Source organism: Salvia splendens, chromosome 18 (assembly GCF_004379255.2).
Source record: "Salvia splendens isolate huo1 chromosome 18, SspV2, whole genome shotgun sequence".
Taxonomy (NCBI): Eukaryota; Viridiplantae; Streptophyta; class Magnoliopsida; order Lamiales; family Lamiaceae; genus Salvia; species Salvia splendens.
In genome coordinates, this window is record NC_056049.1 from 11515923 (window position 1) to 11540422 (window position 24500).

At 42.9% G+C, this 24500-nt stretch overlaps 2 protein-coding genes across 2 annotated transcripts; one reads left to right on the forward strand and one right to left on the reverse strand.

Moving 5' to 3' along the window:
- Positions 1-11658: 11658 nt before the first annotated feature.
- LOC121776736 lies at positions 11659-12369 on the reverse strand. The gene has a single exon (XM_042173908.1). The coding sequence runs from the start codon at positions 12367-12369 to the stop codon at positions 11659-11661; it is 711 nt and encodes a 236-aa protein (XP_042029842.1).
- Positions 12370-17184: 4815 nt separating this feature from the next.
- Positions 17185-17903, forward strand: LOC121776737. The gene has a single exon (XM_042173909.1). It carries the CDS (start codon positions 17205-17207, stop codon positions 17901-17903), a length of 699 nt encoding a protein of 232 aa, XP_042029843.1. The 5' UTR covers positions 17185-17204.
- The last annotated feature ends 6597 nt before the right edge of the window (positions 17904-24500 follow it).

Below are 24500 nucleotides of genomic sequence, written 5' to 3' on the forward strand. Positions count from 1 at the left end.
GGTGGTTCTTCCTATTTCTCCTCATCATTCCCGGACTGTTTGTTCCCAGATTCCGCCGACTCTTCGGCATCTCCTTTCTCGTGTTCCGCCTCTAGTTCCTGCTCTGTTCCTTTCGTCTCGGTTAATACCTCCTCTGATACTCGTGGTTCATTAGCTCGGCCGCCATGGCCCCTTTGTGCAACAGCTTGTTCCTTCCTCCGGCTTGTGACTTCATTCAATAACTCATCCATCACGGATGCCATTCTGCCCATCTCCGTTATCAATTTCTGATTCTCATCTCCAAGCCTGGTAACAATCGTCTCAAAAGCTTCTTGCCTCTGACTGTCTCGTCTGCCCCGCAGACTCCTTCAACATTCTTTCCATCACTGCTGCCAGTTTCATCACTTCCGCTTTCAATTGTTGATTTTCTACTTTCACCTCTTCCATCGCTTTCTCGATCTTCCCTTGACGCTGCTCCTGATCCTGTGTTCCCGGATGTGCTGCAGATCTTCCAGTCGGTATAGCTTCTTCTCCCATTGCGTAGAATTGGGGTGCGCCCTACCTCATGTAAATGGTGTTCGTACGGATGAATAAAGCTTTATGGGCTTGGGCTTCACTACTGGAGGCGCCACCGGTTCTGGCTCTTGGATTTCTGCAGCTGACTCCTTCTCTCCTACCTACATTCTATCATCCCCTACTTCCACTCGGGGATCTACTGGCTCCGGCTCTGTCTCTTCACCCTGTACTGTCTCAACTCCTCCTACTGACCTTGATGCGAGGTCTAGACCCTCAGCCATCAAAGCAGTATCCTCTCTGCGGTTTACCTCTTCCACGATCGACTCAAACTCCGTATCGGTCATGAGGCTGTGCTTCTGTGCCGATTCGTTCAGATCTATTTCTTCCCTAACCCTCTCTCGACGGACGGTCTCCACAGTAGGCGTTTCCTCCGCTATATTTCTCCCCTCACGGTCTTGGTTCTCCTTCCTCAGCCTTTCCGCCCTCTCCTCCGGATCAGAATCGTAGTAAGCCAAAATTGCTTCATCATCCAAGGGTTCGGTTTCTTGGTTTACCGGAGAGAGTTTCTCTGTTTCTGTAATTGCGGCTTCGACGGAAGAGTGTTCTTCTTGTGGAATTGTAGGGGGAACTGGAACGGTATGTGGAGGCTGCACCGTGGGATGCGCACTGGTTACTGACATCGCCACCGCCTGACTTGCTGAGTTGGTGCCGAAGGTTGAGGGTTCGGCGGTGGTTGCGTTCCAGGGTTTTCTTCCCGGCTTTCTTCACGGCGAGACGAAGGTGGTTTATTCTTAGTAGCGAACGCCCTTTTCCCCATGGTTTCAGTGGTGATTTGTTGGTGGGGTCTTTGGTTTTGATTTCTGGGAGATAGTTGGGTTTGAGAATTTTTTTTTTGAAAGGGGAATTGAAAATGAGGGTTTGTGAGGGAGAAGGGTTAGGACGGTGGGTATAATTTGGGTGAGTGATTGCAGTTGCAGGTAGTTGCAACCGGTAGTAGCCGGTCGCAACGCTTCAGATGGGAGGCGGTTGAGGTTGCTGGCCTCTGATTGGCCAGCGTGTCTTTTCTCTCTGCTCACGCGCCATATTTCCTGCTGCCTACCTGCAAAAGCTGCACAAGCCTTAATTCAAAATTCCCACTTAATGATTTCCCATATACTTTACCCAAAAAAGAAACTAATTCAAATGGGCACTTAAATAAAATTTGAAATAGCACCAGATAAGTAATCCCTTGGTCAATGTGCACTCCAAATTAAAATTAAGGCCCGAAAATATTTTTGGATTTTTAGAAATTATCTAGCAAGCAAAGATTAACTACGTATTTACAATATTTACATCTTCCTTGGGCAATTTGGAATTCAACTTGGCCAGTATATGCAAACTATTTTCAAAGGGAAACTGGCCACGTGGAATTCCAAATTCCTATCTTACTGATCAGTATGAAACCGATGTAAGTGGCTGTAGTGGAATTTCATCCACTACACCCACCTCGCTATTATCCCTGATTATTTTCAACCTATGCCCATTTACTATGAAAGGTTCAGAGTTAGAAAAACTCCCTGAAATTTCTACTGCCCCATTAGATCGGAGTGCAGTTATGATGTAAGGTTCTGTCCACTTGGACTTGAGTTTCCCTGGCATAAGCTTCAATCTTGACTGGAAGAGTAGTACTTTCTGGCCAACATGGAGCTCCTTAGTTCTCAGATTTCGATCATGCCATAATTTAGTTCGTTCTTTGTACCACATGGCGGAGTCGAATGACTCCAATCTAAGTTCCTCAAGCTCCTGCAGTTGCAGCTTCCTTTCCTCTTCACAGGCCGTAGCATCCATATTCACTTTCTGTACTGTCCAGTATGCTCGATGCTCGATCCCAACTGGTAAGTGGCACATCTTCCCAAAAACAATCCGGTAAGGGGACATGCCTATGGGGGTTTTGTAGGCTGTTCGATACGCCCAGAGAGCATCCTCTAACCTTACACTCCAATCCTTCCTAGAAGTGTTCACAGTCTTCTCCAAAATTTTCTTTATCTCGCGGTTAGAAATCTCTGCTTGACCATTTGCTTGCGGATGGTAAGGGCTGGATAGTCTATGGTGCACACCGTATTTCTTCATTAAGGCTTCGATTGTGCGATTACAAAAGTGTGTACCTTGATCGGATATGATCGCCCTGGGTACACCGAATCGGCTGAATATATGACTCTTTAAGAACTTGGCCACTTCCTTGGCTTCACACGTGCCTGTGGCCTTGGCTTCTACCCATTTGGAGACGTAGTCTACAGCAACTAGGATATACAGATTCCCATAGGATGAAGGAAAAGGCCCCATGAAATCCATTCCCCATATGTCGAATAGCTCGCAGACTATTACGGGTACCTGCGGCATTTCGTCCCGGGCAGATATTCCACCGGTCAGTTGGCAACGCTCACAACTTCTGCAAAACTCGTACGCATCTTTGTTGAGGGTTGGCCAATAAAAGCCGCTATCCAAAATCTTCCTTGCCGTCTTCTTGGACCCGAAATGTCCTCCGCATACTAACGAATGGCAGTGGGTTAAAACATCCCGCTGATCCCAGTCAGGAATGCACCTCCTTATAACTTGATCGGACCCTACCCTCCACAGATAGGGATCGTCCCAAAAGTAGTATTTCGCTTCACTCTTGATCTTCATTCTTTGGGCTTTGGTAACACTCGGCACTTCTGGAAGCTCTCCAGTCACTAGGTAGTTGGCCAGGTCCGCATACCATGGTTCCTGCCCTACCCTCTCTTTTCCTTTTGCTGTATCATTCTGACCAGTAAGTTTGAACACTTATTCCCAATCAATTTTTCTGGGCGCAAAAATCACCTCACACAAATGTTCCTCTGGAAATTTATCATGCACTTCGTCACCGTTTCCATCTTGTACTATTCTGCTCAAATGGTCTGCCACCTTGTTCTCGACTCCTCTCTTATCTTCTACCTCCCAATCAAATTCTTGTAACAAGAGTACCCATCGGATCAAGCGTGGTTTGGATTCCTTCTTGGCAATCAGATACTTAATCGCTGCATGGTCAGTATACACTATGACTTTGGATCCCAACAAATATGGCCGGAACTTCTCGAAAGAATACACCACTGCCAGCATCTCTTTTTCAGTGGTATCGTAATTCCGCTGGGCTTGATTTAGAGTCTTGGACGCATAAAAAATTACGTACCTCTTCCCGTCGATCTTCTGACCCAGTACGGCTCCTACCGCAAAATCGCTGGCGTCGCACATTACTTCGAAAGGATGGTTCCAGTCAGGAGCCCTTATGATAGGTGCGAATATCAACTTTTCCTTGAGAAGGTTGAAAGCAGCCTTGCATTGCTCATCAAAGATGAATTCCACGTCATTCTGAAGTAATCTGGTAAGGGGCTGGGCGATCTTGGAGAAATCCTTGATAAATCTTCGATAAAATCCGGCGTGCCCCAGAAAACCCCTTATTCCCTTCTGATCAGTAGAAAATGGTAATTTGGATATAACATCTACCTTGGCTCGATCCACTTGGATACCTCTTTCTGAGACCATGTGTCCTAAAACTATCCCTTCGGCGACCATAAAATGGCACTTCTCAAAGTTCAAAACCAAACTCTTTGCTTGACACCTTTCCAAAACTATATCCAAATGGTGAAGGCAAGAGTCGAACGAGTCTCCGTAAACCGTGAAGTCATCCATGAATATCTCTATCCAATCCTCAATCAAATCAGAAAATATGCTCATCATACATCGTTGAAACGTACCTGAAGCGTTGCACAGGCTGAAAGGCATGCGACTGTATGCATAGGTTCCAAACGGGCAAGTGAAAGTGGTCTTGTCCTGGTCCTCAGGATCTACGTAAATTTGGAAATACCCGCTGTACCCATCTAGAAAGCAGAAAAACTTCTTCCCAGCTAATCTCTCCAACATTTGGTCGATGAACGGCAGGGGAAAATGGTCCTTCCTGGTCGCATTGTTCAGCTTACGGTAATCGATGCACATTCGCCAACCTGTGACTAGCTTCGTTGGGATCAGTTCATTCCTCTCAATCTGGACTACTTGGATGCCCGACTTCTTTGGGACCATGTGGATTGGGCTGACCCACTCACTATCCGGTACTGAATAGATAATCCCTAGCGACAACAACTTCAAGATCTCCTTCAATATCTCTTCTCGCATGTTAGGGTTTACCTTCCTTTGAGCATCTCGATGTGCCTTCGCTCCTTCCTCCAACCTAATGTGGTGTATGCAGACGTCGGGGCTAATTCCCACTAAATCTGTAAGACTCCAACCAATCGCCTTCTTGTTCTTGCTCAGCACGGTCAGTAGCCTAGCCTCTTGTTCCTTCGTAAGGCTGCTACTGATGATCACTGGATATGAGTTCTCCTCTCCAAGGAAGGCATACTTCAAATTCGGTGGCAACTTCTTCAGCTCAACTTGAGGTAGAAGTGTGTCTTTGGGTAGAGGGTTTTTCTCAATCTCTCCTTCTTTTTCTAAATCTCCCTCCGATGGTTCTTCTATACTGGCTGGTAGCTGAGCCCCTGCGGCTCCAATGAACTCCGATTTCTGACAGAATTCCTTGATTGCTACTTCTATTTCTTCATCAGTCAACCCTTGGCTACTGATCATATCATACCATGCAGCAGCTTCGACGTCAGCCTGCTCATAAACATCTAATGCTTGGAGTTTCTCCTGCAATAGTTCGGTCTCAAGAAAATCTTGGACAAGGGGGTCAATCACATCAACATAACACAAATTTTCAGAATCAATCGGTTTCTTCATGGCTTCATTGATATCAAAAGTAAATTTCTCTCCATGGAAATCAATGCAAATTGTCCCCTCGGCCATGTCTACTATTGTCTTAGCCGTTCTAAAAAATGGCCTTCCTAACAACACTCCACTAGATTCCCTAGCTTCATGCTCACTCATTTTGATCACATAAAATCAGCAGGATAGGTAAAATCATGCACTCTTACTAACACATTTTCTAAAACTCCCTCAGGACTTATGCACGACCTATCAGCTAGTTGGATCAACACCCTAGTATTCGACAATCTAACTCCCTTCAATCGGTTATAGATAGACAATGGCATGACATTTATGGATGCCCCCAAATCACACATTGCATGTTTGACCTTCACATTTCCTATAACTATAGGCAAAGTGAACATACCTGGATCGGCTCTCTTGGGTGGTAACTTCTCTTGCACTATTGCTGACGCTATTCCTTCCACCATAATCTTGCCATCCTTCTGGGCTCTCCCGGCTATGAAGTCCTTAATGAATTTCCCGAGAGGGGGTAGCTTCACGGCTTGGAGGAATGGTATGGTGACATCCAACTTCCCAAAAATCGACAAGTAGTCAACCGGGTTCTCTTTCTTCCTCCGTGTAACAAATCGGAATGGGAATGGTTTCTCCCCTTTTTTCTCCTCTACTGGTTCCTCAGCAACCTTCTTGGAGTTTTTCTTGGGTAGTTCCTGGGTCTGGGCCTCCATTCTGGGCTCTACCTCTTGAAGAGGTTCCTTCCTGGTCAGTAGGGTGTCGGGTTCACTTCTTACACTTGGTGTATCATCCAACAAGAATGGATCCTGCATCCGAGGCATAGGTCTCCCTAATTCTTCCGCTGAAAATGGTATCACCTCCTATCTTCGTTCCATTGGATCCTCCACTAGGTTGTTTCGGTTGAGGCGCGTCATAAGTGGTTCCTGACCTCAACGTAACCTTACTCACATTTGCCTTTTCGGGCATTTGGACTGTAGATGGGAGTTTCTCTGCATTTCCCTTCAAATCACCCACCGAACTGGCCAGTTGAGCTAACTGCCTATTCATCATATCCATGTTCGCCTTATGTTCCTTCTGGGCATTTTGCATCCTCTGCACGACCTCATTATGGGATTGCAATTCTCCTTTGATGCTCTGTTGTTACGCTAGCATTTCACCCATCATGTCCTCAACGGATCTCCTTGACCTGTTCGAGTTTTGGAAATGACTCGGCCCTTGGTGTTGATAGTTCTGGGAGTTTTGCTGGCCTTGATTAGGCGGGTATTGGTTATACTGGGTAGGAGGGGTGTATTGATCTTGAGGATATTGATTCTGGTGCTGGCCTTGGAATTGATTTTGGTTCTGATGGTGTTGGGGTCCTGGGTTCGGCTGATTTTGGAAATTTTGGAAGTTTCTCTGGTGGGGTGGCACATAGACAGGGTTCGGGTTCTGGTTTTGTGGGTTTTGGTTTTGGGAATGTTGGTTTCTTCCTGACCAGTTAGGCTGGTAGTCTGGGTTTGCTGGTCCACGGTTAGGGTTTTGGTTCGGATGGGGGTTATACTGGTTCTGACCTTGGTTCTGATTTTGGCTCCCGTCACCCCATCGGAAGTTTGGATGATCCCTCCATGGTGCATCCCGTTGCCTACCTTGAATCCAATGCCCACTAGAATTGAAGTACCCCGCAGCATTAACTTGCTCCATATTCCCGAAGTCATTAGGCTGATCATAGTTCGGTCCTTGATTTCCCTGCTCTGCACCCTTGTAATTCCCAGCTGAGGGAGGTGGTGGAGTGCTCTTCTCGATCGCACTCAGAAGTGACTTCTTCAGCTCATCCATTTTCAAATCCATTTTCTGCTCCAGTGTATTTTCCTGATCAGTAACCGAGGCAACAACACCCCGCTCTCGGTTGTATCCTTCCCTTGAATGGTCATACTCTTTCTTTGCATTCAGTAGTTTCCTTAGGACTCTCTTTGCTTCGCTAACCCACAGTTGCGTGAAGCTTCCTCCTGACGATGAATTTGCCAGGTCCTTGGTTACCGCGTTCATGCCTTCGTAGAAAGTATGATGTACTTCAATGTCCGCCATGCGATGGTTGGGACATGATTCCAAAAGACCCATGTATCTTGCCCAATAATCACTCAAGGGCTCATCATACCCTTGCTTCACATTAGTTATTTCCCTCTTCAGCGCGCTTGTCTTGGATGACGGAAAAAACTCGCCCAGAAATGCTGACTTGAAATCGGCCCAAGTCTCAATAGAGTTGGGGGGCAGGCGCATGAACCAGGTGTTAGCTTCCCCCTTGAGCACAAATGGCAAAGCCTTCAGCCTATAATCATCCTCCGTCGCTTCTGCTGGTCTCCTCTGCGCCCTACAAATTTTGCAAAACTCATGAAGAAACTCATACGGCCCTTCATAGCTCTTCCCATAGTATGTAGGCAGGATTACGATCACATGAGGCTTCACATTGCAGGCGGTTTGCCCTGGAGTAACGACTATGGCTTGCGGGGGCTCTCCTTCAGTATGTGCGTTTAGCGTCCCGATCTCCGGGTCCTCATCTCCCTGGTTGGCCATTTCCCTTGGGTTGCCTTCCAACAGTGGTATCTCTTCTGGTATCGGTCCCTCTATGGTGCCCTTCTCTTCGTCACTACTCGTGCCTAGGTCAGACAAGGTGGTCGACAGGCCAGAACGAGTGGTTACGAGTATAGATCCTCGCTGAAGTATCTTCGGTCTCCCCTGGTCAGGAGCCGAACTGCTTCTCATAAACTGAAATGAAATGAAAAGAAAAAGGAAGATTATGCACAATATATACGCCAAAGTATCACACACAAAAGTAACTAGTAACGCCATCCATCCCCGACAACGGCGCCATTTGAAAGGTCTCATGATGCGTAGGTGTCGTTCAAGCAAGGATTTATCCTACTGGTCAGGATAGAGATCCTAACTAAGCCTAGACCCTGGTTTCAAAGATTCCTCAACCCACTCCTACTGATCAGTATAGTGGTGGTAAGGGTCGAATTCCACAGAGATTGTGCGTTAAAACTATTGTGGTGATATTCTGGATGGTTTGGTTAGCTACCACGCTCGGGTTGAGTCTCTACCTAGGCAAGAACTTAAAGGTAATCTCCTACTGACTAGAATGGGGAAAGAAGTGTAGAGGTGCAGCTGTGTACGTGGAAATGGGGAGACATTTTTGTAATAGAAAATATTTAGAGGGTACGGGTTTCTATTTTGGGCTAGACAGAATATTCAGAGGGTAGTGGTGGTTATGGTGACTAGGCTGACAGATCTGCAGGGTACAAACTAAAGGTGAAGGACAAAAGGCAAAAAACATCTAAAAAGCAAAAGTGGTCCCCAACTATTGACATGGACATCATCTTCTTTAACAAACATATCCAACATTCAGATAATAATTCCAGATTCAACACGGAAACACAGATTATTAACTCGCGAACACAGATCCACAAATAAGAACACCAAATCTGAAATCAAAACACAGAAACTGCAACTCCGCATACTGGTCAACCAGAAAATGAAACGAACTCAAACTAGACTTCACATGCAGCGATTCACTCACGATCAAACAGTTCCATGTTTAACTAAAGGAATTGTGACGGAAACAAGGACCAATAATTTCATGCTGAAAACAACCAGAAACACTAGATCTAAGCTAACTAGGCGGAATAGGAAGGAAAAGAAATCAACACAAATAACGAACGGAAATCAACTTCATAGCATAAACACGTTCGGATCTTCAACAAGTACTTCAAAAGAAGGAAATATCTAAAAGCAACAAAGATCCTACGTAAAGAAAGCAAGTAAATTAAACTACGAAAGCGAATAAAAGTGTTTTGCCACTCCGGGCGATGGAATCTCTAACTACGGTCTTGCTGGCTGGAACGGACGATTTGGAACTCCAGGAACATCTAGATTCTTCAAGTGACCATGGCAGTGGCGAGGAACGAGATTCAGGACTGGGCTGAAGGACTGATCTCCGAGAGAATTCTACCTAAGAGTGATGATGATGAATAGTCTCCCCCTTTCTCTCCAAGTGGCTTCCTTTTATAGAAAGGCTTACCCTTAATTTTAGGGTAAAACCTTGCGGTGAGATGACTTCTTTGCCCTTAATTGTGATTGATCAGTCCCAGCTATCCTCCTTCTCCATCTCGAGCCATTTTTGCATGTAGACTGGTCAGTACGTAATCGTCCTGACGCCCTTTTCACTTGAAGTATCTGAAACTCTACCTACTGGCTAGAACGCTTACCCTGCACGCTTAAGCAACTAATTTTACAGATATAATTCAATTATGCACATCATACTGACCTGTAACCTAGGCCTAGAATACGACTTATCACCTGAAAATTTGAAAATTTTACCATAAATTCATCCAATGCCTAAAAAGGCTGAAAATTTTACACGACTTAGAAGACACTTCAAAATTTCATATAGTTCAAGAATCACATAAATCGGAGGTCATTTGGTCAGTCAAAAAGAAAACGAAACATTCTTGGCGAGAACACAGGTTTCTGGCATATTTGCGCAGTCAACTTCAAAAAATTTATTAAAAATTCTTTTTTCGTCAAAAGAGGCTGAAATTCACATACAACACAGAAAACACCTTGAAGTTTACTCAGTTAAAATTTCATATCAAAATTAGTTCGTTTGATAAGTCAATTACAGATAAGAAGCTACTGGTCGTGCACCACAGATTTGAGGTTCATAGTTTCGAAAATAGGGTTTTCATCTTCCATCAAACAAACACCAACCTTTCATCCTGGAAAACACATAATCATGCTTAAAAGGTTCTCATAATCATGTTTGCCCATAAACTCACATCATTCACCAAAGATTCAGATCAAACTTCACAAAATTGCGCTCAAAACGCATACATAAATGCAAACACAAATTCCCCACCGATTAAATCCTTAGATTTGAAATCCCTACACTCACTAGATGCATGAGGGAGTCGAAAGAATGTTTGGATGGAGAGGAATGAAGAATAGAGGTTTGATTGTACCTTTCTTGAACGAAACAATCGGTAGAAACGAATATAGCTCTTGATTCTTCAACAAACTCTTGGCGAATCGAAAGGATCTTGAGTAGAGTAGAAAAACAAGTGTGGGAGAAGATGGAGCAAGGGGAGGGGCGTGTGATTTGAGAGGGAGGCGTGTGAGATGGGTTTAGGGTTAGGTTTTTGGTTTTATTTATAGAGTTAGGAAATAATATATCCCACAACTAATTGAAGATTTGGGAGAATAAATCAAATCAAGATTTGAGAGATTTGGGGGGGGGGGAAGGAGGCGTGAATTATGGGGAGAAATAAGGGGAGGATTTTTGAAAATCATAGCTATTTAATTAGCTTATGATTTAATTTGGTATTTCACGGAGTAGAATAAAATAATACGGAGTAGAGAAATTTGTAAAATCCTCCAAAAATAATGAGAAGTAGGCGTGTGGTTTAAGGTTCCTCCCACCAGAAAAATTTCCAAATCTTTAATAGAATAAAGTAAGGCAAGATTGGCTAGAATATTCCAATTCATTCATGCAAAGAAATAAGTAAGAAATCAATTATAGAATACTTAATTTCTCCTCTCCCAAAAATAGGAGATTTCGAAAATCATGGAAAAATAATTAAGAATATTTTGGTTTTGGATTTAATTTGGATAAATATCCCAAAATAATTAAATAAATCCAAGAAAGAAGATATTACTTCCAATAAATAGAAATGCCGAAAAGAATTTGAATAAGGTAACTGGCACAAATATGCATGATCCTATTTAATTAAATCCCGCCCATTGGAAAACATATCATATTATTCCACATAACTCTCAACCATCAATTTCACATCGTTAACACAACCTCATAGAAATCAATTTCCAAAAATGCATTTCCAAATCAACATCCTCATTAATAAAACGAAAATAAGCCATCAAATAAAAAAAAGTCAAAAATTTTCCGGGGTGCTACATCCTTCCCCTCTTAACAGAAATTTCGTCCCTAAATTTTAGTCGTCTTCCATAGACTATTCGGGGTACTTCTCTTTCATCCCATCAGTCCTTGTCGGTTTGCTGTTCCTGCCCTTCATTTCCTTTCAGCGCGTACACTCTCGCTTGCTGTGGGGCCACCTGTCGAATGGGTTGTGGTTGTTGCTGTTGTTCCCCATGTCCCTGCCTATTCCACATTCCTCCTTTGTTGTTATTCGGGCACTCTCGAGACATATGTCCATTTCCACCATAAGTGAAGCATCGGATGCCTCCAGCTCTACACTCGCCAAAGTGGTACTTGGAGCACCGGTTGCAGTGGGGTGCCTTCTGTTTATTCCCTCTCGGCTGTGGCATGGCTTGCCGGTCATAATCTTGCGTCTGGCGGAAAGTAGAACGATGTCGCTTGTTGTCATAAGGAGCTCGGTTGTCTTCTCACTTCCTCTTGTCTCGATAGTTCGGTTGAGGTGTTGGTGGTGTAGGATTCGCCGTCGTCTCGTCCTTTGGTAGTGCTTCTTTCACATCTAAAGCACAACTCAAAATTTCGGAGTACGAGATTCCTCTGCGGCTGGCCACGGCTACCCTTATCTCGTGTCTAAGGCCAGAACAGAATTTTGCGGCCATCTTCTCATCGGTGTCCGCTAACTCGGGCGCATATCGGGTCATTTCACAAAGAGCACGGTCGTACTCCATCACCGTCATGTTTCCCTGTTTCAGGGTGTGGAACTCCACTATCTTCGCCCGTCTACAGCTCATGGGAATGTACTTGTCGTACACCTCTTCCTTGAATTCTTCCCATGTGAGCGCCTCGTGGCGGGCAGGGTTCATAGTTCGTCGTTTAGTTTCCCACCAAAAATCGGCAGGTCCAGTCAGTTGATACGTCACACAAGCTAGACGTTCCCTATCGGTGCATCCCATGAAGTCAAATATACGCTCGAGGTCGCGTATCCAAGCCTCTGCCTTCGGGGGCTCTCCCAGTCCGTCAAACTTTGGAGGGTTTTCTTTTCGGAAGGCCTTAATGTATTCTCTCTCTTGAGGTTGAGGTGGGGGTGGTGCTGGAGGAGGGGGTTGATTCCCGACACTTCCCTCTGATTGTTCCTCCATGTCGTTCTCCACTTGTGGGCCACGTCTGCGTCTTGGTGGCATTCTGGTCCAAAAGACAAGTTAGTATCGTTGTTAGTATTCGTTGTTATCAAAATCATAACTTCCTTGCATTCGTCGCACTCTGACGTTATATTGGGCGCCCTTATATGCGGGTTGTTTTATCCGTGCCATTTACGCGAAGACGAAGGTTTTCCAACATATATTCTATCTCGTTATTTTTGATAAATCTAGGGTTCGTCACGCATCACCAAATTTGAGGCCGCCCTAAGGCTTTCTATGTTCACATGCTTACGTCGTAGTACTTTCACACATAACACATACTTAAGTCATCATACCAATCTTGCTCATGTCTCACATAATCATATCACTACATTATCATCTTCACACATAACGTTTATTCACATGCGTACACTTGCCAAAACATACTCATCATAACATCATCAATTTCATACATCAATCTCGCATTCTTTCAACAACTTAAACATACCTCACTTTCTTTGGTTGAGCGTGATGCTTCGGATGTTGAGCCTTCGTGACACTTCTAGTCTAGGGGTACTGATCTAGACTTAGACTGAAAGAAGACTCTCGGACCAGAGCGAAAGAACGAAGCTCTGATACCACTTTGTCACGACCGCCCATACCAGGGATATCACAAACGCGGCGATCGTGACCGACATGCATGGACAACAGTTTAAAAGAACAACTTAAGACTTAAAGAAAGAAAACAACTTAGTTTAAAGAAGGTTAAGGTCTTTTTTTTTGAAAAGACGTAAAGAAACATACTTTTATAAAGGGCACCGGAAAAATTTGACTTAAGAAATACAACTATATATAAAAAACTAAGGTAAAACGAACATTTAACTTAAATCTTGGAAAACACCATTTTCAGAAAGACAACGTAAACACTCGTTTAAACCTAACACCACCATACATGTTCAAACACAACACGAAAAGATTAAGGTCTTAAGACATAATTTAAAACATAGCAGCGGATAAATAAGGTTCAGGGAGAGTCAAGGATCACGCCTATGTATGACGACACAACGTATCCTAGGGTCTTTAGCCAGCTCAACATCCACCGCAACATCCCGCTCAACCTGCACATAAGAAAAATAATATGCAGGGCTGAGTACTTGTTGTACTCAATGGGCTCATGCCGAAAACATTTTATAACAGTTATGTCATCCATACCGGTGAACTAGAGTTTTTACGTTTATTTAAGAAATATCACGAGTATCACAAAAACACTTTTCACAGACCGACCGGTCAAAACAATCTCCCCACTTTCTCATCAATCAATCAATCACATCCTCTTACCATAGTGCGACGAAAGTGTGGCCACACTATTCGCCCACGAGACCGGCCGACTAGCAAGGACGGCTCACGATCCCCTCTGTGTACACAACCTGATAGGGTTTGCGGCCCTACTCAGACCCGAATTCGTTTATCCTAGCCCTTTAGCCTAATGGAGCGAACTCATAAACTAGGCATCAAGCACAATCTCAACATAGCCCTATAGCCTAACGGAGCAAGCTCAAACGAACTAGGCATCAGGCAAAAATCTCAACATCAAAACAATCACGGCATGACATAACACTTTAAACCACCCTTATAACACCACATCATATTTTCGGAAAAATAAAGAGGTTTGAAAAGAAAACCCACCTCGTTCGCTTAACAATTCACAATCCAACTTATGGCAACTCTCATTCCTCGGGTTCACGAATACAATCACCCTTGTCAACGACAACACAAGTCAGCCTTCCACAGAATCATATTACCATGCATGTCCTATCGTTTCTCTCTCATCATTTTTCTCAATTTACCCAACCCAATGTTCGTCACAAAGATGGAAAAACACACCATAATATATTTCAACGTATCTCACGCGATCACATCATTAAACACGTTCCTTGGATATACATGTGATACAAACGGGAAGTCCAAGGCCCGGGCTGACCCGACCACGACTCCCCTTAAGCTGCCCGGAAGGCCCGTCACAAGATCAATGAGACAAAAGCTTCGGGAAGGCGTTTCAAACTTCATTAGGAGGGGAATGGAGGAGGCAGATGGAATGCCCGGTCGGGCGAATCCACACCTCCAAAACGCTCGACCGGGCGTTTGTGCGCTGAGCATCGTCCACAGTCCAGAAAGTTTGCCCGACCGGGCGATTTCACCATTCCAGAATGCCCGATCGGGCGTTTGAAGAAGCAGCGACGAATCCAGAAAGTTCACCCGACCGGGCGATTTCACTTTCCCAAAACGCCCGGCCCGGCGATTCAACTTTTACAGCCGTTTTTCCTTGTTTTTTTGCCCTTTTCTTGGGTTTCCAACCCTAACTATAAATATCCTATTTGTAAGACTTTAAGGGCAGACTTTGATAAATGTTATTATGAAGACTCCTTTGAGAGCATCTCCCATGTGAGATTTCTATCCAAATTCCTACATTGTAGGTTGCTTGTTTTATATTCATTTGGCTAAATCAAATATATGTATACATTTATGGTTGTGTAGTCATGAATGTGGAGCCAATGGAGTATTTGCTTTGGGTGAAAGTAGCCTAGGGTTGCCCACATCTTTTTGTGGGAGGTCATAGGTCCTCAAAGAGGATTCCTCCTTCTTTACACTTTCTTCTCACCTTCTTTCTCTCCATCCAAAACCATTTTGAGTTTAGTTTTTGGAGGCTAGGCTCTTTATCTTTACTTTATCTTTGAAAACACAAAAAAAATTGAAATCAAACACCGCTTTGGGTATTTCTTGGGCACATGGAAGGTTTCCCTCACAAGGAACCTTATCATTTGGTATCTAGAGCCTAGGTGCCTACCAAGAGTTTGATTTTAAACCTCTATGAAATTTCCTTTTCCTAATTTTTCCTTATTTCTTTTGTTTTAGTCTTTGCTTGTTTATTGGTCAATTGTTGTAGGATTGAGCTGATTTTTGGTGTGCATGAACCTTGATATATGAACTATTTTTCTGAAAAATCTCAGCCAAAAATTCTATCATTTGATAGGTCAAATTAATTTGTGAAGTTGCTGCCCTGTTTTGTGCCCTAGTTTGACAGATTTGGGGAAAACGTAAAATCGAGGGTCTTCTCGAAAACCTGCTATATTGGGGATATTTTTCCCTCATTCTAAACCCTTTAATCTTGTTATCTACCAAGTTTCATCAATTTTGGGGTTGGGTAGTCATATCAAAAAAAATTCCTAAAGATCAGCCAAGTGTTACATAAATTTTCAGCTCAACTAAGTTTGTTTGTTAGCTTCCTTAGGCATTGAACCTTACTTTCACATGCTTGATTGGCTTTACTTGCTTGGTTATATTGCCTATGTGTATACCTTGAATGATTTGTCTTAGCACTTGCATTTAGGAAGTTGGATATTGAGAGTGAGTGAACCTAGCCCTCACTATATTCTAAGCCTTTTTCCGAGTGACATTGGTGAGTGAATTGGGGGTGGGATTACCAATTGGGAAGTGAGTTCTTACTAAAATCTCCCCTTCTTGTGTGTGTGAGTGTGGATTTTACTAACCCTTAGGACTAGATCCTAGTTTATTTTTATTTCTTATTGTAGGTACCATTGTGAATGCCACCTCGTACTAGATCCACCACGATGGGGGATCCGCAACCGGGTGCGAGCACGAGTCTTAGTGTGGCGGGGGATGGGTTGAAAAACTTGATGGAAAAAATTATGACGGATTTGAGGGATCTAAAAGAAGGCCAAACCACAATGCATGTCACTCAAGATGCTATGTTCGGGGATTTGAAGGAACTCAAGGAGAACCAAGCATCCATCCATGAAAACCAAACTTTTCTCCACGACGAGCTCAACGCTTTGAAAGCCGTGCGACTATCAAGGTCAAACACCCCTAGGAGCAATCACACACATCATGATGCCTCCGAGGGGAGTAATGGAGAGGAAGAGCCATATGGTTGGTACGATCATGGGGGGCGTGGGGGACAAGGAGGAGGACGGAATGGGAATAGGAATGGTAGGTTCGGGAACATGATGGGCGGAAAAGGGAATGGAAACATGGGGCACCATGGGTGGAATGGTAGGCATGGAAGATATAGAAACTATGAGGAGGAGATGGAGCCGCGGTATGATGATCCCACCAAGTCTATCAAGCACACATTTCCCGAGTTCCACGGCAAGTTTGATCCCGAGGCCTACTTGGAATGGGAGTCACAAATGAGCAAAATTTTCTCACTACATAACTTTTCGGAAGGTGATAAGGTGAAGGTGGCAATAGCCGAGTTTCGTGGCAATGCGGATACATGGTGGAATGATACGATGAGGAGGAGAAGGATGGTTAGGGGAGGAGAAGTGGGTTCGTGGGCGGAGTTGTGTGAGCTCATGAGGACTACCTTTGTACCAAAGTCCTATTTCCTCCGACTTCGAGGGGAGTTTCAAGATTTGAAGCAAGGGACGAAGAGCATAATGGAGTACTACTATGAACTCCTATCATTGATGAGCAAGGTAGGGGTGGAGGAGCGAGAAGAGGCGACTCAAGATCGATTTATCCATGGCCTTAACATCAACTTGAAGCACAAGGTGCAAGTGGAGGCATTGAGGGAAATTTCCTTGGATGAGGTGATTGGGTTTGCCGACACTTTTGAGAGGCAAAGTAAGGAGTTGGTTTCTAGCCGGGCTAAATGGGCGTCTAGCCTAACCGGAGGGACGGGGACTAGCAAGTGGAGTGCTCCCGGCAAGAAGGTGGAAAACATGGCCAATCCAAACACCCAAGGGAGACCGATCGCGAAGGCTTTACCGGGTACTCAACCTATTAAAGCTATAGCCCCTATGGAAGACAAGAAGGTTCAATGTTTCAAGTGCTAGGGGTATGGCCATTTTGCACGCGAGTGCCCAAACCAACGGGTAATGGTTATCGGGCAAGATGGTAGCGTGTATAGTGAGGAAGATGAAGAAGATGGGGAGGGTGTGGGCACTAAAGAAGTGAGCCCGGACACCGACATAGCTTTTTCTAGTGGCGAAGAAGAAGATACACCCTTAAGGGCTATGGTTGTACTCCGAATGCTCAATGTACAACCCAACCTTGAGGAGCATAAGGAGCAAAGGTGCAACATCTTTCATATGAAGTGTAAGGTGAAGTCCAAGACGTGCTTGGTCATCATAGATGGAGGGAGTTGTACAAATGTGGTGTGTGACCGGTTGGTGGCCAAGTTGGGATTGAAGGTACTTAAACACCCAAACCCCTACAAATTGCAATGGTTAGGGGACTCCGGAGAGTTGAGGGTGAAGGCTCAATGCAAAGTTCCATTGAAGATTGGGGAAGTTGAGGAAGAAATCCTATGTGATATCATTCCTATGACGACATGTCATGTTTTGCTAGGGAGGCCATGGGAGTTTGATAGAAGGGCCTACAAAAATGGCTTCACGAATGAGTATTTCTACATGCTCAACGGGTTGAAGGTTCGTTTGAAGCCATTGCTACCTAGTGCCGTGTTTGAGGCTAGCCAACATCTACAAAAGGAAAGAGAGAGAGATAGGGAAAAAAGGCTAGTAGAAGAATGTGAGCTAAAAAAGCCAAGTGAGAGGGGGGTGGTGAGAGAAAAATAAAAGAGCCCAAATGAGAGCACCCACGAACAAGAGGGGGAAAGGAATGTTTGATAGCTAGTAAAACCGACCTTGGGTGGGCACTAAACAATCACCTCTCCGTTCTCCTCATGGTCCGTAAGGATTTGTGCTTAGCTACTAACCTTGACCCGTATCCTTTGATTGTCCAAAGTGTGTTGCAGGAATTTGAAGATGTATTCCCGGAGGAACTCCCGAGTGAACTCCCTCCCATGAGGGGGATCGAGCATCAAATTGACCTTTTGCCGGAATCATCACTCCCAAACCGGGCCGCATACAAGGCAAACCCCAAGGAGACACAAGAGCTACAAAGGCAAGTCGAGGAACTTCTTGCCAAAGGTCTAATTCGTGAATCTCTATCTCCTTGTGCCGTACCCGTCATTCTTGTACCTAAGAAGGACGGAAGTTGGAGGATGTGTTTAGATTGTAGGGCAATTAACAAAATCACCATCAAATATAGACACCCTATACCTAGGTTAGACGACATGTTAGAGGATCTTTGTGGCTCTATATGTTTCTCTAAAATTGATTTGGCTAGTGGATATCACCAAATTCGCATGAAAGAGGGAGATGAATGGAAAACCGCTTTCAAAACCAAATTTGGCTTATATGAATGGCTTGTGATGCCTTTTGGTTTAACTAATGCCCCTTCTACATTCATGCGTTTGATGAATCATGTGCTTCGGCCTTTTATTGGAAAATTTGTGGTGGTATATTTTGATGATATCTTGATTTATAGTCATAGTGTTGAAGAGCATGCTAGTCATCTTAGGAATGTGCTTGAAGTGTTGAGAATGCATACTTTATATGCCAAGTTGCCTAAATGCACTTTTTGTGTTGGGGAAGTTGTGTTTCTTGGTTTTGTTGTGGGAAAGGAAGGAGTGCGGGTAGATGAGGAAAATGTGAAAGCCATTAGGGAATGGCCAACACCTAGGAATGTGAGTGAGGTTAGGTCTTTTCATGGCCTTGCTAGCTTCTATAGGAGGTTTGTTAGGGATTTTTCCACAAAAGCTTCACCCTTGAACCACCTTGTCAAAAAAAATGTTGAGTTTAAGTGGGGGGAGGAGCAAGAGAGAGCGTTTAGTACTTTGAAAAATGACCTCACGCATGCTCCCTTACTAGCACTCCCTAATTTTGATAAAACTTTTGAACTTAAGTGTGATGCAAGTGGTGTGGGGATCGGGGGAGTTCTCATGCAAGAGGGTAAGCCCATAGCTTACTTCTCGGAAAAACTAAATCAAGCCCAATTGAACTACCCCACATACGACAAGGAGTTGTATGATATAGTCCGTTGCCTTGAGAATTGGCAACACTACTTGATGCACAAGGAGTTTGTGATACACACGGATCATGAGTCTATTAAGTTCTTAGGAGGTCAACATAAACTTGATAAAAGGCATGCTAAATGGAGTGTTTTCCTAGAGACTTTTCCCTATGTCATTAGGTACAAGAAGGGAAAGGACAATGTGGTTGCCGATGCTCTTTCTAGGAAGCCTTTTGAGACCTTGCATGATGGCACTTTACTTGTGAGTGATACCGTGTGTTTGAGAAAACGTGTGCTTACTATGTGTGCCTCCAATTATGTTGGATTTGAGTTTATTAAAGACCTTTATGAGCATGATCATGACTTTTCTTCTATTTACGGAGCTTGTGAAAAAGGTGCTTTTGATAAATACTATAAGTTGGATGGCTATCTTTTTAGAGAGAATAGGTTGTGCATACCTTCATGCTCTTTGAGAAATTTGTTGATTAAGGAGGCTCACCTAGGGGGCCTAATGGGTCATTTTGGGTTGCTTAAAACTTTTGACATACTAAGTGAGCATTTCTTTTGGCCTTGCATGAAGAAGCATGTTGAAAAGTTTTGTAGTAGTTGCTTAGAGTGTAGGCAAGCCAAGTCTAAATCTAACAATTATGGTCTTTACACCCCTTTGCCTACTCCTACACATCCTTGGGTAGACTTGTCCATGGACTTTGTTCTAGGTCTCCCAATGTCTCCTCGGAAAAATGATAGCATCTTTGTGGTGGTGGATAGGTTTTCCAAAATGGCTCACTTCATTCCATGTCGGAAAACAAGTGATGCCAAATTCATTGCTAGTTTATTTTTCAAGGAGGTTGTAAGAACCCATGGGGTCCCGAGAACTATTGTAAGTGATAGAGACGTCAAATTTTTGAGTTTCTTTTGGAAAACACTTTGGGGTAGGATGGGCACCAAACTCCTTTTCTCTACCACCGCACATCCCCAAACGGATGGTCAAACGGAAGTTGTAAACCGCTCATTGGGAACTCTTCTTCGTGCCTTGGTTTTTGAAAATAAAACTTCTTGGGAAGAATGTTTGCCTATAGCCGAATTTGCTTATAATAGGACCATACATTCCACCACCCAACAATCCCCTTTTGAGGTTGTCGATGGTTTCAATCCACTCACCCCGTTGGACTTGTCCACGACCGATTTACCTTTGTCTTATATGGTTGATGTAGGTGGGATGGAGAAGGCCAAGTTTGTACAAGACGTGCACACTCGAGTGCAAGAACGAATCCGCAAGATGTGGGAACAAGTAGCTCAAAGGGTGAACAAAGGGCGAAAGAAAATGTTGTTCAACCCCAGAGATTGGGTGTGGGTACACTTTCAGAAAATACGTTTTCCCGACAAAGCAAGATCCAAGCTTGCCCCGCGAGGGGATGGCCCATTTATGGTCCTAGAGCGTGTGAACGACAATGCCTACATCATTGATCTTCCCAGTGAGTATAACGTGAGTTGTACTTTTAATGTGGCTGACTTGAGCCCGTTTGATTTTGTAGGGGACGACCCAGATTTGAGGACAAATCCTTCTCAAGAGGGAGAGGATGATACAAACGGGAAGTCCAAGGCCCGGGCTGACCCGACCACGACTCCCCTTAAGCTGCCCGGAAGGCCCGTCACAAGATCAATGAGACAAAAGCTTCGGGAAGGCGTTTCAAACTTCATTAGGAGAGGAATGGAGGAGGCAGATGGAATGCCCGGTCGGGCGAATCCACACCTCCAAAACGCCCGACCGGGCGTTTGTGCGCTGAGCATCGTCCACAGTCCAGAAAGTTCGCCCGACCGGGCGATTTCACCATCCCAGAACGCCCGACCGGGCATTTGAAGAAGCAGCGCCGAATCCAGAAAGTTCGCCCGACCGGGCGATTTCACTTTCCCAAAATGCCCGGCCGGGCGATTCAACTTTTACAGTCGTTTTTCCTTGTTTTTTGCCCTTTTCTTGGGTTTCCAACCCTAACTATAAATATCCTCTTTGTAAGACTTTAAGGGCAGACTTTGATAAATGTTATTATGAAGACTCCTTTGAGAGCATCTCCCATGTGAGATTTCTATCCAAATTCCTACATTGTAGGTTGCTTGTTTTATGTTCATTTGGCTAAATCAAGTATAGGTATGCATTTATGGTTGTGTAGTCATGAATGTGGAGCCAATGGAGTATTTGCTTTGGGTGAAAGTAGCCTAGGATTGCCCACATCTTTTTGTGGGAGGTCATAGGTCCTCAAAGAGGATTCCTCCTTCTTTACACTTTCTTCTCACCTTCTTTCTCTCCATCCAAAACCATTTTGAGTTTAGTTTTTAGAGGCTAGGCTCTTTATCTTTACTTTATCTTTGAAAACACAAAAAAAATTGAAATCAAACACCGCTTTGGGTATTTCTTGGGCACATGGAAGGTTTCCCTCACAAGGAACCTTATCAACATGCATCATATAACACTTTTAAACTTGAAAATAAATATCCTTTTATCAAAGCAGAAAACTGGCAGAACTGTGCGACCATTTTATAAAAATCACTAAAAATTCACCTGACCTCATATGAAGCTACATTTTGGTCACAATACAGAATACACATTCAAGTTCATCCTGACAAATTTTCACACTGAAATCACGTCGTTTAGTCAGTCAAATCAATAATTAAACTCTCTGGTCGGAACATAAAATTTCTAACAGCACTGCGCAGTTCATTTGAAAACTTTACCATAAATTCATCCAATGCCTAAAAAGGCTGAAAATTTTACAAGACTTAAAAGACACTTCAAATTTTCATATAGTTCAAGAATCACATAAATCGGAGGTCATTTGGTCAGTCAAAAAGAAAACGAAACATTATTGGCGAGAACACAGGTTTCTGGCAGATTTGCGCAGTCAACTTCATAAATTTATTAAAAATTCTTTTTTCGTCTAAAGGGGCTGAAATTCGCATACAACACAGAAAACACCTTGAAGTTTACTCAGTTAAAATTTCATATCAAAATTAGTTCGTTTGATGAGTCAATTACAGATCAGAAGCTACTGGTCGTGCACCACAGATTTGAGGTTCATAGTTTCGAAAATAGGGTTTTCATCTTCCATCAAACAAACACCAACCTTTCATGCTGGAAAACACATAATCATGCTTAAAAGGTTCTCATAATCATGTTTGCACATAAACTCACATCATTCACCAAAGATTCAGATCAAACTTCACAAAATTGCGCTCAAAACACATACATAAATGCAAACACAAATTCCCCACCGATTAAATCCTTAGATTTGAAATCCCTACACCCACTAGATGCATGAGGGAGTCGAAAGAATGTTTAGATGGAGAGGAATGAAGAATAGAGGTTTGATTGTACCTTTCTTGAACGAAACAATCGGTAGAAACGAATATAGCTCTTGATTCTTCAACAAACTCTTGGCGAATCGAACGGATCTTGAGTAGAGTAGAAAAACAAGTGTGGGAGAAGATGGAGCAAGGGGAGGGGCGTGTGATTTTAGAGGGAGGCGTGTGAGATGGGTTTAGGGTTAGGTTTTTGGTTTTATTTATAGAGTTAGGAAATAATATATCCCACAATTAATTGAAGATTTGGGAGAATAAATCAAATAAAGATTTGTGAGAATTGGGGGGGGGGGAGGGAGGCGTGAATTATGGGGAGAAATAAGGGGAGGATTTTTGAAAATCATAGCTATTTAATTAGCTTATGATTTAATTTGGTATTTCACGGAGTAGAATAAAATAATACGGAGTAGAGAAATTTGTAAAATCCTCCAAAAATAATGAAAGGTAGGCGTGTGGTTTAAGGTTCCTCCCACCAGAAAATTTTTCAAATCTTTAATAGAATAAAGTAAGGCAAGATTGGCTAGAATATTCCAATTCATTCTTGGAAAGAAATAAGTAAGAAATCAATTATAGAATACTTAATTTATCCTCTCCCAAAAATAGGAGATTTCGAAAATCATGGAAAAATAATTAAGAATATTTTGGTTTTGGATTTAATTTGGATAAATATCCCAAAATAATTAAATAAATCCAAGAAAGAAGATATTACTTCCAATAAATAGAAATGCCGAAAAGAATTTGAATAAGGTAACTGGCACAAATATGCATGATCCTATTTAATTAAATCCCGCCCATTGGAAAACATATCATATTATTCCACATAACTCTCAACCATTAATTTCACACCGTTAACACAACCTCATAGAAATCAATTTCCAAAAATGCATTTCCAAATCAACATCCTCATTAATAAAATGAAAATAAGCCATCAAATAAAAAAAAGTAAAAACTTTTCCGGGGTGCTACCCTTATGAAGACCTTTGTGGTCTTAGGCATGCATCTAAATTAGACTATATTTGTTTTATCAAAATTGTCAAATGTTTTGAATTTGACTTGTGCCCTTAACAGTGCTGTAAGCACAAGGAAGTTGAAAGTGCATTAAATATGGTATTATTGGTACTCTACGATGATGAAATCTACAGAAGTTGCAAACAACTAAGATTGACATCTGGCATAGGAAACTGGTTGTCTACCTAGTTTAACATAAATGATTTAAGAGAAACTAATTATATTCTAAGCATCTAAGTCTTTAAGATTGCTAGAAAGAATGTTGAGATTCTCTTAGGAATCTTATATCTATACATTGCTTGGAACATTTTAGCATTATTATTTCCATGCAAAGGTTTTTACCTTTCAAGATGGAATTGTCTTGTCTCTAGTCAAGTGTCGTTTGGCGCTTAGTGAGAACAAGAATTATGAGACTAGTTTTGGAGATAGATGTCTCATGTATGCTATGATGTGTACTAAGTTTGATATTGGTTGTGCTTTTGCATAGCAAGTATATATAATATTAACCATGGCAAAGGACTTTGATTGAGGTAAAGGAAATACCATAGTGCTTGAGAAAGACTAATCGCTATATTCAAGTTTACCAGTCATTCATGTAATGTCCTTGGGTTACACTGGCTTAGTTTTATGACTAATTAGTGATCGAGTAAGTCATCCTCTGAGCATGTGTTTAGGAGTATCTTCCTAATAGCTTTAATAGTAGGTTTGAGTATGCCTATGAATATTACATTTGGTTATGAATACTCTGGTGAAGGCTAACTCAAGGGATACACGAGCTAATAAAGCTAAGCAATCACATAGAGAGATGAAATTAATTAAAGATCAAGTATGCAGCAAGACATTATGGTGGAATAGATATGATCAGAGAACAATCAAGAAGATTTTTTCACTGAAAATGCCCTTGTGGCAACATGTTTTAAACATGATGTGAAATGACTGGTAGTTCGATATATCTA

Excerpts from the sequence above, each read along its gene's own strand:
- LOC121776736 (XM_042173908.1), bottom strand. The coding sequence starts at position 12,369 with ATGCCACCAAGACGCAGACGTGGCCCACAAGTGGAGAACGACATGGAG.
- LOC121776737 (XM_042173909.1), top strand. The coding sequence starts at position 17,205 with ATGGTTATCGGGCAAGATGGTAGCGTGTATAGTGAGGAAGATGAAGAA.